This window comes from Erigeron canadensis, chromosome 2 (assembly GCF_010389155.1).
Source record: "Erigeron canadensis isolate Cc75 chromosome 2, C_canadensis_v1, whole genome shotgun sequence".
NCBI lineage: Eukaryota > Viridiplantae > Streptophyta > Magnoliopsida > Asterales > Asteraceae > Erigeron > Erigeron canadensis.
In genome coordinates, this window is record NC_057762.1 from 26,892,360 (window position 1) to 26,909,430 (window position 17,071).

Genomic DNA, 17,071 nt, shown 5'->3' on the forward strand with positions numbered 1-17,071 from the left:
TTTTTACGCTATTAACTTATATTTCCATAAATTTTACATTACTAAAGCTCTCTATAAAAAGGGAGAAGATTCCTTTAAGTCATGTTAGCCAAATCTTGACCCTTGGATTAAAATCAAAGGTCAAGATAAAAAAGTATGAAGTTGATACAAAATAGCATTCCAACAGCTAAAACTATTATGCATTACACCTATAGCCTTTCTTTTCTTCTTTTTATACAGACAAAAAAATGATAAAATGGTACAACCAACTTGGTATTTACGCCGCCTGGTGCTCAAAGCTGAAAAGTAAAGGAAATCTGGCATTGCCATTGCCAGTTTGGTGTGATGCAAATCAACCCGACAATGCTAGTGCCGGAAATATTTGTTTTACAAATTTTCAGTTCAGAAAACTTAGCTTCAAAAAATGGGGTGGCAAAAATTTCTATACAAGTTGGAGTTATAGATACAAACAAATAACAATGATATATAAATATATTCAATAACACACTTATCCTATTGCTTGTTCGTCAAAAGATTGGTCTCATCGCTATTGTCTTCAAAACAAATAGATAAAACCTAACAAAAATAACACAAGTACTATTTTGGTGAATTTAAAATTGCTAAAGAATATGCAATGATGAAAAGACGTTTAAAGCACATTTCACTTATCAAAAGTTATAACACCTAATTTTTGCCTTATAGAGCACGATTTAGTATTTATTATGTCTCCAGGAGTTCTGCTAAGGGGGTTTATTTATTTATTTTTTTAACATTCAGACTTTTATTAGGAAAGAAAACTAGCGAGAAGCTAGAGTACATATCATGAAAAATAAATAGTTACAGGGTAAAATCAAACTCAAAAATTAAAGCTATTCCATCTTGGCCAATCCGGGATGGGCTTGTTGGACCGATGAGATATCCAAAGGTAACTTGTGGTCTTGATTTCTTTTGCTGCAAATCGAAAAGTAGGAGGTTTGTTGGAGAAGACACTGTCATTTCGAATCTTTCACATTACCTAAACATAAGCTAGGATGATCACATTGAAGAGTTTGCGTTTCCTAAGGGGTAACTAAGGGGGTTTATTAGGATTATTTATTAAGAGGGTTTACTAGGGCTTATTAGTGTAATAAAAAGCTAAGGGGTAACTAAGGGGATTTACTGGGGCTTATTAGTGTATTAAAAAGCCTTAGTAAGTTTGTTTTTCATCCAAAATTTAGCTTTTCGCTAATAAGAGTTCAACAATATTAACACAAACACTCCCTTCACCTGATATTAAGTTATGATGTATAGTTTTATATTTTTGCATAGCATTATCAAAATTTAGCTTTTCGCTAATAAGAGTTCAACAATATTAACACAAACACTCCCTTCACCTGATATTGATATTAAGTTATGATGTATAGTTTTATGTTTTTGCATAGCATTATCGGTTTGTATATTCTTGAGTATTTTTACCAAGGTGCATAGATATATTATCAGGGGAGAAAATAAAAATCTTATTTTTCAGGGCCCAACCGGGTTCGAACCGGTGACCTATTGATCTGCAGTCAATTGCTCTACCACTGAGCTATGGACCCTTGATATAATCTTATTGTCTCATATTAATTTTATACCAATAAGTGGCAGATATTCGATTATATGTTGTCAACATTACATATTTGAGCTATTGATTTTATCAACGATCTATATATATATATTTCAATTCAATGTATGTAGAATTGTAGATCGATTGTTACTACTTTACATAATATTTAAATAGTTTATAATGAAGTAAATACTTCAATTCTTTGTATTGATAAAATTAGTTAGAAACGATTGATTTTTATTAGTTTCATTGATTTTGTTATTATCAAACATTCGATATGTATTATAAGTTGTCATGAGAATATTCATATTCGTCGATCATATGACATAATTTATCACAAAATTTTTTTTCGTCAGAATTCCTTTTATTTTATAATAGCAATAGAATTATATTAATAACGATCACAAACAAGATACTACTACAAAACAATACCAAAATTCTTTTAAGATACAAAATGATTATGTAAAGTAGATATAAAAAAAGGAAAAATGATAAATTCTTCTAAAGGTTAGCCTAAAAATCCTATTAAAACTATAAGAAGGTAACATATGGAATCCATTAATTCTCTTTCCAAATTTTGCCCTCTGAATTTTTCACATGTTATCATCTAATAGTTAAAATGATTTTTAGGCTAAATGCCTTAGTCATAGAGTATGATAGCTAAATGTCTTAGTCGTACGGGTCCCGCCCTCGTATTAAAAAATTCGTCGAAAGTATATCGATTGACATCTCAAATGAAAGAGCATGAAATTTTAAGAACACCTATACAATTTTTATAAATTATTGATATACGATTTTTGAGATAAAAGATTTTGAATGATTTAGAGGAATAAATCAATTTATGGATGAGAGAAAAAAAACGAGTGTTTGAGATTTTAAAAGAGAGAAAAAATGAATGGTTGAGATTTAAGGGTATTATAGGTATATATTAGGTAGAAATGTTTATATTATTAAATACTAGCACGGTACTTGCGCAATGCGGCGGTGATGGTTATGGTGGTCTGGTGGTGTCGGCAACAGGTGGTGATGGCGCGACTATTGGCGGTGGTGGCGGTGGTGGCGGTGGCGGTGTCGGGTGGTGTAGGTTGATGTAAATGTAATTTATGCAGATGTAATTGATTTAAAGGGGTAATGGGATATTTTAAAAGATAAGGGACCAATGGTGTAAGTTAATTCATTAAGGGTATAATGGTCATTTTGCATCTCTCCTTTTTTTAACTTTTCAACAAGGGTGTATAATCTTTATATAGTAGTATAGATAGAAGAATGGTAATTTAGGTAATTCAATTACTTAATTGAGATTTGAAAAAAGACAAAATACTTTATAGTACTCCATATTAAAAGAGTAATAAATCTATAAAACTTATTGAGACTAAATGGAGTGGGGCGAGATACCCCCATTTTTCGCCCAAATTTCGCCCTCCACACCACCCCTACTTGCCAATTGCGCCCCAACATCCCTCCAGGCGGAATTTTTTTCCGCCCAAATCCTTCTTTGACCAAGCCTTGTTTTCCTTTTCTGCTCCTTTCCAATGTGACAAGTGTCACAAGTCCTCCTACCTCAAATCTTGCCTCACTTCCCCCTTTTCCACCAAAATTCTCTTCCTTACGTGACGTCACATGACGGATATCCCCCCCCCCCCCCCTAAATATGCCCCACTCCTTTTAGCCTGAAAGGGTGTTTGGGTTTGCGTTACATAGATGATGTTTAGATTAATGTGGTTTATTAAAGCAAATAATCAATAAATAGTGTTTTGGCAAAAAATTGTCTAAAATCAATTATCTGCGTTGAATAAGTAACATAGCCCGTGCTGCAACAAAACGGCTTAACTTCATCTATTTAGATTTACATATATATGATATATACCCCCATTTATTCTTGTTTACGAGTAGTAATTTAAACACTGCTAACAACAATTCATGTCTATTTGAATTAAAAAGAAAAAAAGAATTTCATTGTTACCAATATATATATATCGTAAAACGTGAAAGTATGATAGCTTAGGCCTCTCATTATAAGGCGTCGACATGGCGTCGGACGCACAGGAAGTGCCAGACGTTAGTAGCACCGGCGGCGTTTAGCCGCGTCTGGTGCTACTGCGTTCGGTTTTAGACGCGGGAGAAGAAGCAGCGTGGGGCCCGAAGTAAAAAAAAAACAATTTTTTAATCTAACATTTTGAATACAACGGCTACTTTTGCAAATAATTATTTTATTTATTCATTTTATTTCAAAACCTTATTTATACTCAACTTCACACTACCATTTCATATCACAACTTAATTTTTTTCTACTCCTTTTCAACTTCAATAAACCATTTCATATCCCATTTTTCATAAAGCATTCCGAATGTCTAGAACTCTGTGGACTCAAGAAGAAGATCTTTGTTTGTCGAGATGTTGGGTGACGAGGAGACCCGACCCTGTTACGGGTAGGATTGAAACGAATAATCCCGGCAACTGCTTTTGGACTGATGTTACTGAAATGTTCAACGAGGAGACCAATGGAGGACCACAAAGCAAGACTCAACTGCAAGGTCACTGGAGCAAGATGAGGAGGGAATGCAAAGAGTTTGAGGTAATTTGGATGCAGTTGAATGCACAAGTGAGGAATGAAGACGATGGGAAATCAACATGGGAAGTGAAATGCCCAGAACACGACCTGTGGTGGGCCAATGAAACGGCTCACCGTGGGATCGGAAAAATGTCAATCAAAGACGACGAAGAGTAACCGTATCATTATTATGTATTTCTTGTTTTTTTTCTAGTACTGTCTTTTTTATTATTGTAGTATCTTTTATTTTTAAGTAATGTAATGTGTTTTAATTATAATAAAATGTGTTTGTTTAGTTTTGTGAAAAATTAAAATGAAATAATATAATAATAGATGAATAGTGTTAGAAGTGGGGGTTATAAGGAGGGGGTATTCTTGGTATGTCTAGAAGTGATGAATAGTGTTAGAAGTGGGTTGTTATAAGTATAGCCCTTACAACGTATGCTAGTTTACAACTACTTTTCAATATCCAATTATAGCTTTGTGGTTTAGAACTTTTATTACTAGCTTAATAGGATATATAGGATACAATAATTTTTATATGAGCCTTATTCGTACATGCTAGATTAATATTCTCAATGAAAATACATTACCCCAATTTGTTATGAAAATACAATAGTTGCGGTATCAACGATGAATGAAATAAACATGTACATTAGAGTCATTTCACCTCTAAGTTATATAATTAAATTTGCAAAACACTAAATGCGCAGATTATTTGATTATCTCGATTTCAAAATACAAAATCAATTCCAAACACTATCTTCATTTCCGCATAGTAGTACTAATTACTTGATGTAATACTTGTTTAATTCGGCATCTTGCCGAAGTTCCTTATTAATAAAATCATCTTGCTGTTCAAAAAAATAATAATTCCAAACACTGTTTTTATACCACGTTTTGTTACAAATGATTTTCTGATTCTGATTTTACATAATGCATAATTCGTTTAAAAATGCAACCCCAAACACCCTGTGAAAAGCGATCAAGACTACATCGAGATGAGAATTATAAACGATGACAAAGAGCTTTTCTTTTATGGATCATCTTGATTCGTGACAATGATGTTATAGAGTAGATTGATGGTAACCGAAAGTTGAGTACTATTTTTATGTTGTAAAGGCTCATATCATGCATGCCTTCTTTTCTTTTTTTTGAAAGGTGATAAATTAAGTTTTTGACTTAAGCAATACGAATATACGATGAGAGTCAATAACTTTGTTTAATGACTTTAATCAGAAAGAGAATAGTAGTATAACATGACCAGACACGTGGCAGAATCTTAGTGGGTCATAGTGGGTGCAATGTGCTTTTTTAATTCAATACAATAGTTGCGGACAATTAACGCCAACACATAACGAGTGGAATTGTAAGGACCTAAAAAGAGATAAACCAGAAAAGGAAATTGAATTGAATAAAGATCCCTGATGTTATATAAATCTTGCTTTATGAACCCCTTAACAAATGAAAAAGGTTTCTCAAACTTGAGCTTTTAGCATTTCTATCGAATAGTGTTGTAGCCTTATAGCCAAAGTCATGTAAAACACATTGACAAAATTCAGCTACCATACCCCTAACCTTGAACCAGACATTAAGTAGGAGAAAGTCATAAATAATAAAAACGTAATATAAAATGAAAATAACGGAAAATAAAATCAATATTTAGAAAGTAAATAGGTTTTATTGTTTGAAAAAAAAAGAGAAATATAAAATTTAATAATAACTAAAGATTTATACATATAACATAATCTAAACTAAAAGATATTTGTTTTTTTCATTCTCACATATCCTCTTTAATTTATAAAGAAGTGAGGGAATAAAAATTATTTCCGCTTATCCGTCTTTGATGCAATTAAACAAAGGAAGTCTGTTTTATTCTTTTTTTTTTCCACTTTTTATTCCATTCTACCAAGTACATAGGGATTTTCTCAAAATTTATTAGAAAGGAATCTGGATTTCTTCCTTGCCATCTTCAATTAACATTAAAACTTACAAATTTCTTTTCATCGAATTCATTTTAAATCTTTGCACCAAAAAGTAAAGTTATCTTTGTCTTTCAAGTGTCTGAAAGATTATTCAAACTTTAGTTGTGGTTCTCGGTCCTCCAACTACATAGGATTCCCAACATGGTCCATTACTTGTTCAGTATTGGGCCGATGTGACGATGGTTTCATTTACACCGCAAATTATTGATTTTAATTAACATAAAAGTACTAATGACCCTTAGCCTCAGTTCGATAGTTAAGGTGAGATACTTATTGATTTCGTACTGAGGAGGTCTTCGATTCAAGTTCTAAATGCAACAAAAATAAGGGGTTTCATGTTAGGCCAGGGTTTTTGTTTTCTTGTTCAACAACAGGTTTCCTTCAGATGCTCGGTGGGCTAATGGTCCGTATGTGATCTGTTAAAAAAAGTGATAATTAGTGATAATTGACTACATTGGTCCATCAACAAACGAAGAGTTAGATTTTGAAAAGATTTGGAACTATAGAAACCTTACTGGGAAAAGCCACGGGCCATTCTCCGTTGCCCAATTACACAATTGGAGCGAATATCTTCCTAGTGACCTTAAGATTTGGAAGATAGCCGGCACCGAAAAAGATAGTATTCAATTGCACAGTGCTTTAAAGAGGCGAGTAGCGGGTCTGAAAATTTCGAATGCTGATTAGGTCGATTTGTATTCATGGCATAATGTAACGCGTGTTCGGTATAGTTCATGGGAGGTCATTTTATTCGCATGTCTTTGGGATCTCCTTTATATATTTAGTAGTCGTTGTCATTTTAGTAGTCGCATGTCTTTAGGTTTCTTGTTTCAGAATTAGGTAGGATCGTGTACTCTTTTGTATCTGCTAGTTTCTTACTAGCAATTTTAATATATATAAGGGCATACGAAGTGGGAGAACGGGTTGGAGCAGCTTGGGCCCAAACCGCCGGTTTCACCAATCCATGTGTTAGCGGGCTGAGCTGGAAGGCCGGAAGAAGGTTTCACAAACCGGGCTTCATAAAATTGAAAATGGGAAGGAGCGTGCAAATTGGAACGTTGGGGTGGGGTATTTGGTCAAACAATATAGCCGTTTGAAGCTTTGATTAAAAAAAAAAAATTTCTTCCCTTTTTACCTTTATTTAACTAATTCTTCTTCCATTTCAAACACAACAACAATATATTCAACAAAAACACATACACTTTCACATAATAAAAATGTCTACTTCATCTTCATCCAACGAAATCATCCTCCCGCCTATGCTACCCGACTTATCAACGGGTAGTTCGTTTTTATTTTTTAAAGACGCGTTAGCGGCGGTGGAAGAGCTAGAAGACTCGGGTTCCTCTAATGACACCCGCGCATACATCGAGCGACATCGAGAAGAAACCCATGAAAAGTTAATGCGTGATTATTTAGCGGAACCGCCAAAATTCGGCGAACGCTTCTTTCATCATCGTTATCGCATGAGTAAACGGTTGTTTTTAAAGATTGTTGGTGACATTGAAGCTCAATACCCGTATTTTCAACAACATACGGACGCAAGGAATAGACAAGGTTTCTCGCCGATATAGAAATGCACGTCAGCAATCAAGCAACTCTCGACCGGTGAACCATCGGATAACTTCGATGAGTATTTATGCATGGCCGATCGCACGTCACGTGAATGTCTTATCAACTTTTGTGATGCGGTCATTAATATATATGGGCGCGAGTTTTTACATAGGCCGACGTCCCATGACATAGTTATGATCCAACAAGCGCATGAAGCGCGACATCATCTTCCCGGGATGCTTGGTAGTCTTGATTGTACGCATGTCAAATGGAGGTATTGTCCAAGGAGTTTGAAAGGGCAATACACACGTGGGGATCATAAAGTCCCTACGATCATGATTGAGGCTGCCGCTTCACAAGATTTATGGATATGGCATTCGCTTTTTGGTCCTCCCGGGTCAAATAACGATAATAACGTGTTGAATCAGTCGCCTTTGTATGACACGGTTCGAAATGGGACGACTCCAAACTCATCATTCATTGTTCTCGATCGCTATTACAAACGTGGCTATTTGCTAGCTGATGGGATTTATCCTAGGTGGTCTACGTTTGTTAAAGCTTATCCACACCTTGTCGATCCAAAAGAAAAGAAGTTCAAGAGAGTACAAGAAGCGGCAAGAAAAGATATTGAAAGGGTTTTTGGTGTTCTTAAGGGAAAATGGAAGATTTTGGAGCACCCGATTCGTTTTTACGATTTAGACAAGATCGGCAAAGTCGTCGAAGCGTGTTGTATATTGCACAACATGATCATTAAGGACGACGGGAGGGTAACTTCACCGGTTCATATAATGGACCAACCGACACCGATAGTGTAGGATCCTAGCGTTTTACCGGAGTTGCATGACGAAAACGTCCATCATCGTCTCTAATATGATCTTACAGAGCATGTATCGGGTCTAGATTTGACATACCTCGATGACCCGGCTTTTCAACCAACACCGATTGAAAATTTAATTTAGTATGTTTTAGTATGTTGAAGTGTTTTTTTAGTTGTTTAAATGTAGTATTATGTTTTTATTATTAATATGTTGTGTTTTAATAATAAAATGTTATGTATTTGATATATTTAAAAAAGAAAAAAAAAGTTGAGAGGGTTGAACATTTTATGGAATGCCACTAAAAAATGTTGGGAGGGTTGAGTGAGAGGGTTAAAAAGATAAAGTGAGGTGGATGGATATTATTGGTTAGATTTGAGAGGGTTGATAAAAATTTTTCAACCACTCCTAATACCCTAATATTTAATGAAATGATAATGACATAAAAGAAAAAGGTTTCTTTATGACCTAAATGTATTTGAAGAGACTATCAATGCAATATAAATAAAACCTCTCACCTTTTTGTATTCTCCATTTCAAATTCTTCCTTATTTAAACAAAACCTCATTCCTAAATTCAAAATACAGCAAGACAGGAGCAAATCAACATTTCTCAATTCCACACATTTTTAATCTCTCATGGTAATTTTTTTTTTTAATTCTTTTTTGTGTTCATTCAATAATTCACATTGGATTTATATTACTTGTTAGAAAAGATGACTGTTTACATCTCATTTCCCGCCTTTTTGATGAGCATGGTTCTTGTTGTTGTTGTTGCTGCTTTAGTTTACATATATAGATTTTGTTGAATTTGCTAAAATCTAATTGGGTCTATACATTAATTTGTGAGATGGAGGATCTGCTGATTAGTAATAACTTGATCAAACTTAAGTGGTAATAAGTTTTTGGATTATTAAATTAGAACTTTAAGCATTTTAATAATTAGTGGTTTGTATGTGAGATATTTAGATGGCTTGTAGTGATTACTGATGGGTGAAATGAGCTTTTTGTTTCGCCAAAGATATCTGTCGGTTAATTCGTCTCAAAATAAATATTTGTATATTTTTCTTATTTCAAAACAGTTATGGTTTTCACATTTCAAAATAATATAATAGAATTTTTTTTTTTTTCTTTTTTCCCTTCGTTACATATGTTTTTCAAAAAGTGCATTTCTAATAAAAGTTGTAAAACTAGCATAGTAATTGTGCTATGCGGTAAGTTTGTGTAGTTTCTTATTTTTTATTTTTTTTTAAATAGAAGTGTAAAATACCAAAGGAACGAAATCCAGAATATCAGGCAGCTGTGGATGGTGCTGGGAGTAGATCGATGACGGTCGGTGGTGTGAGATGTGGAGAGAAGAGAGGGTTGATGGGTCACTTTTGTTTTAGGTGAAAGAGGTGGTGTGTCACCATGTAAAAGCTGTTACTTATTTTTTAGGCTTCATACTATAGATATACATTCGACTACTAATTAGAACTGCGATAATTAGTTACACATTTCTAAAACTGTGTGTATTTTGTCTGTTTAATGTTATTTAGGGTGTGAGGAGTGGTTATTATGAGTTGGTGTCTTCAGGTTGCCCTTTATGCCAGCCAAGTTTAGTTTGTTTTTGGTTAAAACTGGGTCTGTTGCAACATGTTAAAGAAATGTAATAAGTTACGGTATCGAAAATAGTTGTCATTTAACATCATGTTGCTTCCTTTGTTTAAGAGATTATAAATGCACGAAACTTGTTTTTGCATTAATTCCACTGCCATACTTCTGTTGATGTTTAGTCCGGGTATGTGGATATATAGGCATAATATTTCAAGAAAGTATGTGTTTACTGTGTTATTTTTTATTAGTATAAATCTGTTTGCGAGATGTTTGTATACTTTTATCTCATTGGCTGGTTTCCAGCCGATTTTGTGCGTTCTCAAACAAATAATCAATATTGCAGGCCAATGCAGCATCAGGGTTTGCTGTGCACGATGAGTGCAAGCTAAAGTTTCTTGACTTGAAGGCAAAGAGGACCTTTCGCTTCATCATTTATAAAATTGAGGAGAAACAGAAGGAAGTTATTGTTGAGAAGCTGGGAGAACCAGGTGAAAGTTACGAAGATTTTACTGCTTGCCTTCCGGCTGATGAATGCCGATATGCCGTTTATGATTTTGATTTTGTTACCGCTGAAAATTGCCAAAAGAGCAGAATCTTCTTCATCGCTTGGTAATAATCTTTTCACCACTTCTCGTAGATTTGTATTGTTATGTAATAATGTTGTTCTAGTAATCATGAATAAGGTATTAGTTACTAACGAATAATTAAAGCCTTTAAAAAAAATGTGTAAGCATGACACTGACCCGGCTCATCTAGACTCATAGCAAATGGCCCATTTCAGTGTGAACGTCTTTTGGCCCGATATACCCTTCTTGCTACCTATTTATTTGATTATCGCTATATTGGAACTTTTGCAACTCATCTGTTTCATATGTTATTCTGTTTCTAAAGGTCCCCGGATACTGCCAGAGTGAGGACCAAAATGATATATGCCAGCTCAAAGGACAGGTTCAAGAGAGAACTTGATGGCATTCAGGTAGAGTTGCAAGCAACTGATCCTACTGAGGTGGGGCTCGATATTATCAAAAGCCGAGCTAATTGAACCTGCTTTTGTATTTTGGCAATGCTACTAATGGAGAGAGCCCATTTATGTTAAGATATTTCATGGCTGTGGATAGCAGGATGAACATTTAGGTATGATATTGCCTGCTTTACCTGCTTTACTGGTCAAGTATAAGTTGTGATATTTTCAGTGTGATCCTATAAAAACAGATATACGAATCGGTATTGTATTTTCATTTGAGTTTCCTAATTACTCCCTCCTGCATATTAAATTGAAACTGAAGGACTAATTGTACTTCTATGATAAGCTGTAGCCTTTCATACTAAATGTTTGGTCTGTAACATATGATAAACGGGTCAAGTTCAGATATCTTGCTATTGTAACTCAAAGTCATACACTTAATTGAACTCAGATCATAATTTACTTTTCATTACAAAAAGGTTGAGTCCCAGTTTGATAACCAACTTTGTTCTAGGCGATGACAGCTTCAGTAAATTGTAAATATATAGTAACACATGTATTGGTTTAGTGGTCTAGTTGCAAGGAATTTTGTTTTCTCGCAAGAGGTCCCAAGTTCGAATCCTACCCTAGGCAACTAACTTGAGGGTGAGCAGGGAAATGGTTGGAATCGACCATGGCAAAATAAAAACCCAAGATTGTTTCATACGAGTAAAAAATGGAATGCCATCCCCAAGTAACCTGAATAGGGAAAACCTTTACCGTTTACCTTTATGTAAGATTTGAACTAAGAAGGATGCTACAAGCTAGTAAGATATTAGTGGTCAATTAGTTGCTTTTTTAGGACTTGTATGGTTGATAGTCTACATTATCCATGATAGACAATTGGAGAACATGAAGATAAATTCAAAAGCACGGGTAACTCTTTACATTAGAATTGGGTATTGATGTTGACTTGTTTTTGAAGATAAAATTTAAGGGATACATAGCAAGCATTATTAAATATATCAGAGGCATGCCATAGTTACCTTTTGCAAAGATCAAAAAACTTACCATGTGAAACAATGGGCAAAAAGTAGTAGTACTAGTAGCTCATGTGCTAAGCACCCAAGGGTCAGTTTTTTTTAGACAGCTTTGATTTGCTAACTTGGGACCATAATCAATCCCAACACCTTCTAAGTACAAGATGTGAAATTTCATTAGACTGACGGATAATACGATATGATCCGGCCCTGGCCTGCTGAAAGCACACCGGTTTTCTTGTCATGATAATGCAATTTCTATAGTTGACTCGGGCTATCGCAGCCATTGTCAGCGAGCTTTAACATCTCCACCATACAATAAGCAAAATCTTATTTGACAATGAGCTGCCTTTACACCGTCATTTTAGAAAAGTCGATAACTTCACAATGTCAGATAAGCTACCCATCGAACATAAACTGGGATCAACTGGAAGTTTATATCAATGATCTCCATGTTTACATTGGATCATACATTATTTTAATGGTAAGTATCGATAATTTTTGTACTGATAATTATTTAATAAGAATGGTTTAGTTAAAAGCTGAATTGAAATGACATAGCTTTGTTATTGTGAATCTTACGGAAAAAGTCCTCATTCTATGCATCACAGAATAGAATAGGACAAAGTCTTGTTTTATTTTCCTTTTTAAATCAAATCAAACTTACAATCCTTTTACCCTGTGTCCTTCAATTTACCTTTCTGGTCATACTATTTGAGACGACTTTAGTGAGTAAACAAAATTTACTTCTTGCAGAGAATATAGAAACAGTAAATTTCATCATATAAACACGAAGTTAATTACATATATGTTGATATGATGATACATACATATATATTTATTCATTTGGTGTTGCCTTGATTCTGCACCCTGGATGGTGCATACCTTACTACTTACCCGGTTTGCATCTTTAACCGAGATGGCGCCCCACACGCAATCAACTGCATCAGAACGCGAGAAGCTTTCATCCGTCCGCTATCATCCTGCTGTTGATCAACTTCTCGTTGTCCACTCACCCCCTCAGACACTTCTGAGCTCGAGTTAGAAGGTGGTGGAGAAGGCATCTCTTCACTTCCCATCGTCACGGGTTCCTTCCTTCCTAACTCGAAACTCTGTCGCCTCCTCTGCTCGTCTGTCTGGGTTGCTGCATCTGCAGCAAACTTTGCTGCCAGTTCTCTGTTGGATTCACATTTCACCACCATGTATTCTTGTGGGTTGTCGAACGAGCTCCATGATTGATTCCGTCGCCTGATCATAGCTGCAGCTGTTGTAGAATTTTCTTCATGGTCAGCGCTGAGAGTTGTCTCAGTCGGATTTGTTTGGAGAAGCTCTGATCCTTTAAGCACGTAATCATGACCGTTTGTTGCTTCAACCAAATCGTCTTCTGATAAATCATGCCATACATATCCATTCTTGTAGCTCCTAATTTGTGAAGTTAATTACAAAATAAAATCGCTTATAAGAACCACACACACATATATAGTAATATAATAATCAAACAAGAAACAGAACTTAATTTGGCTTGTTTGATATTATTGTATACCTCTTAACAGACCATGAAAACATATTTGCCATTCCTTTTCCTCTATGATAATTCAATGTATTCATAACATCTGCAGACAAATAGGCAATTTTAAAAAAGTCATTATTTAAGCTCACTATAAGCCTCTAAAAATGAGTTTATTGGCTTTAAAATTTGAATAAGTTCATAAAACCGATCCGTACACCACCAGATTTTGGCAATACACCATCAAACATGCTTTACATTGTTATAGAGTACAACATGTAAATCATGTTTATGTTTGGTGGTACATTGCCAAAATCTAGTGGTGCACAATACAGACAATTGGACAAATATGATTGATTACCTCTAAGATAAAGACCATGGGGAGAAGATAAAGGAACATCAATAAGATGAGGATGTTCAATGTGACCATTTTGAGCAAGGTAATACAAAACCGGAACTTTTCGTGGTGTGATTACTACTTCGGGCGACATGTTATGTTTCACCACAATGGGGCTTGAATCAGGAGTACTATTGGTGATCATCGTATCTCGATTTGTAGCTACATTAACACGATTTCGATTTTTCTTAGGCCTTGATCTTGGGATGAACATTTCGGGTGTGGTCTTTCTTGAATCGGAAGACATTGAAAGCGGGCCGGTGTGTGTAAAAAGGGTGGGAGAAAGTGATGGCGGGTAAATTCACTTAAGTTCCTATATATATATATTGTTGATTGTTAATATATATATATATATATGGGGGTAATATTTATGCGTGTGAGTTAAAGGGAAACATTCTACACGAAAATAATTGTATCACGGATTCCAAAACGACTAATACAATTTTTATTTTTATTTTTATAAACAAGTATATATGACATATACGGCAGCAACAGTAGTGCTGGCGGAGTGGAAATTAATATGTAGATACGAATTGAAGTATATGACAACAATGTAATGAAATATTAAACATATATACAAACATTCCAAACAGGTATGGCCTACAAGTATATGAGCTATAGATATGGGCATTATACAAAATACGTAATGTATATCAACAAGTCAAACAACCACAATTTAAATATTGTGTTACTTCATCGAGTCGAACCTTGAGTTCGAAGTTATGGAACCCATACTATTGCTTTTATTTGATATTTAAATTAACTTCAATCGAGTCAAATTGAACCAATCTCGGAACTATTATTATTTACCTGAGCTTGGGCTTGACAGATTCGATCCAACTCAAGTAGAATTTTAATATCCTCGTTTAATTAGTAAGCAAACAAGATTGAGTCTCACACTGTATCGACTCACGAATCAGTTACACCAATATATTACGTGCCCATAACTTGAGATTTTGAACGAAAGATTTCAATGGGTACGTTTCTTATAAAATTTTAACCCACGATATTGCATGTACTCGTGACAAAATTAAATTAATAAACTTGGGATTCAACATGAAATACTTCAAGACTAGAACATGCATGAATATCAATTCCCAAAAACACCCATGCCCGTTATTAATAACTAATTAATCACAAAATTCATATAATAAAAATATATTTATTTGTCCACAAAAGATGGGAAGATGTCCAAAATTGGAAGGACAAAGGGCCAACATCTTTCCATAAATACATCATATGCTATCATTTTGTGGTTGTATTTATGCATGTAATTTAATATATGGCTCAAATACCGGAGTATAAATATAAATATAAATTCCAAATATTTCCCGATTTCTCTAGTTGACCCCGTGAGCTTTTTTTGTATTTACATTACATTTTTGTAATGGTTACAATTACAACTTTTGGGCTAAAGTTATGTCATTCCATTATTGCAAGTTTGACCCACTAATCTGAACATCAGCTATAGGGTAAAAGTAAATAATGGATTGTGACATCATTTTTTAGACGGACGTGTATGTATTGTAGGCCCAATAGAAGAATTTTCCAAGCTAAACAATTTACAATCCTATATCTTATTTTTCTCTCCTAATGACATTTTTTTTTATCACAAAACATATATCATGATCATATTGTTAAAACATTTTTAGGATCATATATTAAAATGATCAATCATTTTTCTATATTTTGTGTTAATTTCGTCCTCTTACTTATGGAGATATGAAATGTGTCTATACTCATTTCTTTTATGTAATTTTATTATCTATCATAATTATCCATACTTTTATATTACTATTTAAGTTGAAAATTAAGAAAAATGAAACACACAAATTGACCAAATTACCCTTTGTGAATTAAATCATCATCAACCCTTTGATATTAAATTACACCATCAGCTCCTTGTATTATAAAATATCTCAACTATCCCCTTAAATCAAACACTTTTATATCAATTACCCACACCATTTAACGCCGCCACCATCATCACACACTGGCACACTGACGTCGCCGCCGTTGCATTGCACGGGTACTGTGATAGTATAAATTAATTAAATAGAAGGATTTGTTGACACAAGTTGTAGGACTAGAGTTTGAACCTAGCTAGCTGCAGGCTAGGAGCCTATGCTTCTTTGTAGATTTGCTTTTGCTATTCTGAATAGCCTATTCATTGCATGTGCATTGGTCACTGAACAAGAGCCGTACGTGCAGAAGATAAATTAAAACGAGAAATTGGAGTTAATTGCTTGCATCTCTATGAATAGGGATTTCCAACAGGAGTCTGATAAGGCATTTCGACTGGGCCATTTTTAGATTGATTATCCTTTGAGATTAAGTGATTATAGATGAGAAAGCATTTTTTATATATATTGGACTAGTTGAAGAAAAATGTAAGGGGTTAATTTATATCCATCCTTCTAGGAGCGAGCACCACTGTACTTTTATCTCTCCCTAGTTTGGGGTGAGCATTACTTAATGACAAACATCTTACAACACTTACATTACTCTTAAATAATTCTGAATACGCCTGGCATGGGATGGAATTATGGAAAGGGCTGCGGAAATCCACTTGCTGGAAAGTTCTAGTAGTAGCCCATGCCTACCCAAGACAAGCCGCTTCAAGAACAGTATCTAGTCGAAGCATATACCATCAAAATACTAAAGCAGGCCTTAATCGTTTTGATTGTTACCATTTTTTACCCTTTACCCATAACAAATTGTTTTGTTGTGTAAATTAGTACATCGACAAATAGACACCAGACATGTTACAGCATGTGCAAATGGTTACTCTTCCTTACCTTATGTAAGAAGTTGAGAATTTCGAACCGGCACACTTGTCTACTGCCTTTATCCGATTTGTCATGTTATCACTACTTTTTAGTACATTTGTTGATAGTTGCATGTTAAATTTGATTCGATTTTCTGTAGATCAAATAAAACATTTGTCATTTTCACATGTTTTTCATTTTGACTTTGTCAAACAGATAATGATAAGAGAAAGCACCAAATGTCTATTTTACCCACTTGGCTTATTTATGACAAGGGGCCATTTTGTGTACAAGATGTGCAAAAGACCATCAAGGCTTGTCCATTTTGTGTAGAAGATGTGCAAAAAACCATCAA

At 34.5% G+C, this 17,071-nt stretch overlaps 3 protein-coding genes and 1 non-coding gene across 4 annotated transcripts; 2 read left to right on the plus strand and 2 right to left on the minus strand.

Moving 5' to 3' along the window:
* Nucleotides 1-1,484: 1,484 nt before the first annotated feature.
* On the minus strand, nucleotides 1,485-1,556 carry TRNAC-GCA. Its single transcript has one exon. It is a non-coding gene; the product is annotated as a tRNA-Cys (tRNA).
* Nucleotides 1,557-7,740: 6,184 nt separating this feature from the next.
* On the plus strand, nucleotides 7,741-8,466 carry LOC122587993 (protein ALP1-like). The gene has a single exon (XM_043760141.1). The coding sequence runs from the start codon at nucleotides 7,741-7,743 to the stop codon at nucleotides 8,464-8,466; it is 726 nt and encodes a 241-aa protein (XP_043616076.1).
* A 536-nt stretch (nucleotides 8,467-9,002) lies between these two features.
* Nucleotides 9,003-11,313, plus strand: LOC122587081 (actin-depolymerizing factor 2). Its single transcript, XM_043759156.1, has 3 exons — nucleotides 9,003-9,107; nucleotides 10,405-10,670; nucleotides 10,953-11,313. The coding sequence occupies exons 1-3, from the start codon at nucleotides 9,105-9,107 to the stop codon at nucleotides 11,101-11,103; spliced, it is 420 nt and encodes a 139-aa protein (XP_043615091.1). The 5' UTR covers nucleotides 9,003-9,104; the 3' UTR covers nucleotides 11,104-11,313.
* A 1,491-nt stretch (nucleotides 11,314-12,804) lies between these two features.
* On the minus strand, nucleotides 12,805-14,339 carry LOC122589098 (protein SOSEKI 5-like). Its single transcript, XM_043761342.1, has 3 exons — nucleotides 13,913-14,339; nucleotides 13,588-13,657; nucleotides 12,805-13,466 (listed from the first exon to the last, which is right to left on the minus strand). Exons 1-3 carry the CDS (start codon nucleotides 14,193-14,195, stop codon nucleotides 12,938-12,940), a joined length of 882 nt encoding a protein of 293 aa, XP_043617277.1. The 5' UTR covers nucleotides 14,196-14,339; the 3' UTR covers nucleotides 12,805-12,937.
* Between the last annotated feature and the right edge of the window lie 2,732 nt (nucleotides 14,340-17,071).

Coding starts and splice junctions, on each gene's coding strand:
- LOC122587993 (XM_043760141.1), top strand. CDS start 7,741: ATGGCCGATCGCACGTCACGTGAATGTCTTATCAACTTTTGTGATGCG.
- LOC122587081 (XM_043759156.1), top strand. Junction 10,671..10,952: donor AGAATCTTCTTCATCGCTTG/GTAATAATCTTT, acceptor CTGTTTCTAAAG/GTCCCCGGATACTGCCAGAG.
- LOC122589098 (XM_043761342.1), bottom strand. CDS start 14,195: ATGTCTTCCGATTCAAGAAAGACCACACCCGAAATGTTCATCCCAAGA. Junction 13,658..13,912: donor CCATGGTCTTTATCTTAGAG/GTAATCAATCAT, acceptor ATTTGTCTGCAG/ATGTTATGAATACATTGAAT. Junction 13,467..13,587: donor TTTTCATGGTCTGTTAAGAG/GTATACAATAAT, acceptor TTCACAAATTAG/GAGCTACAAGAATGGATATG.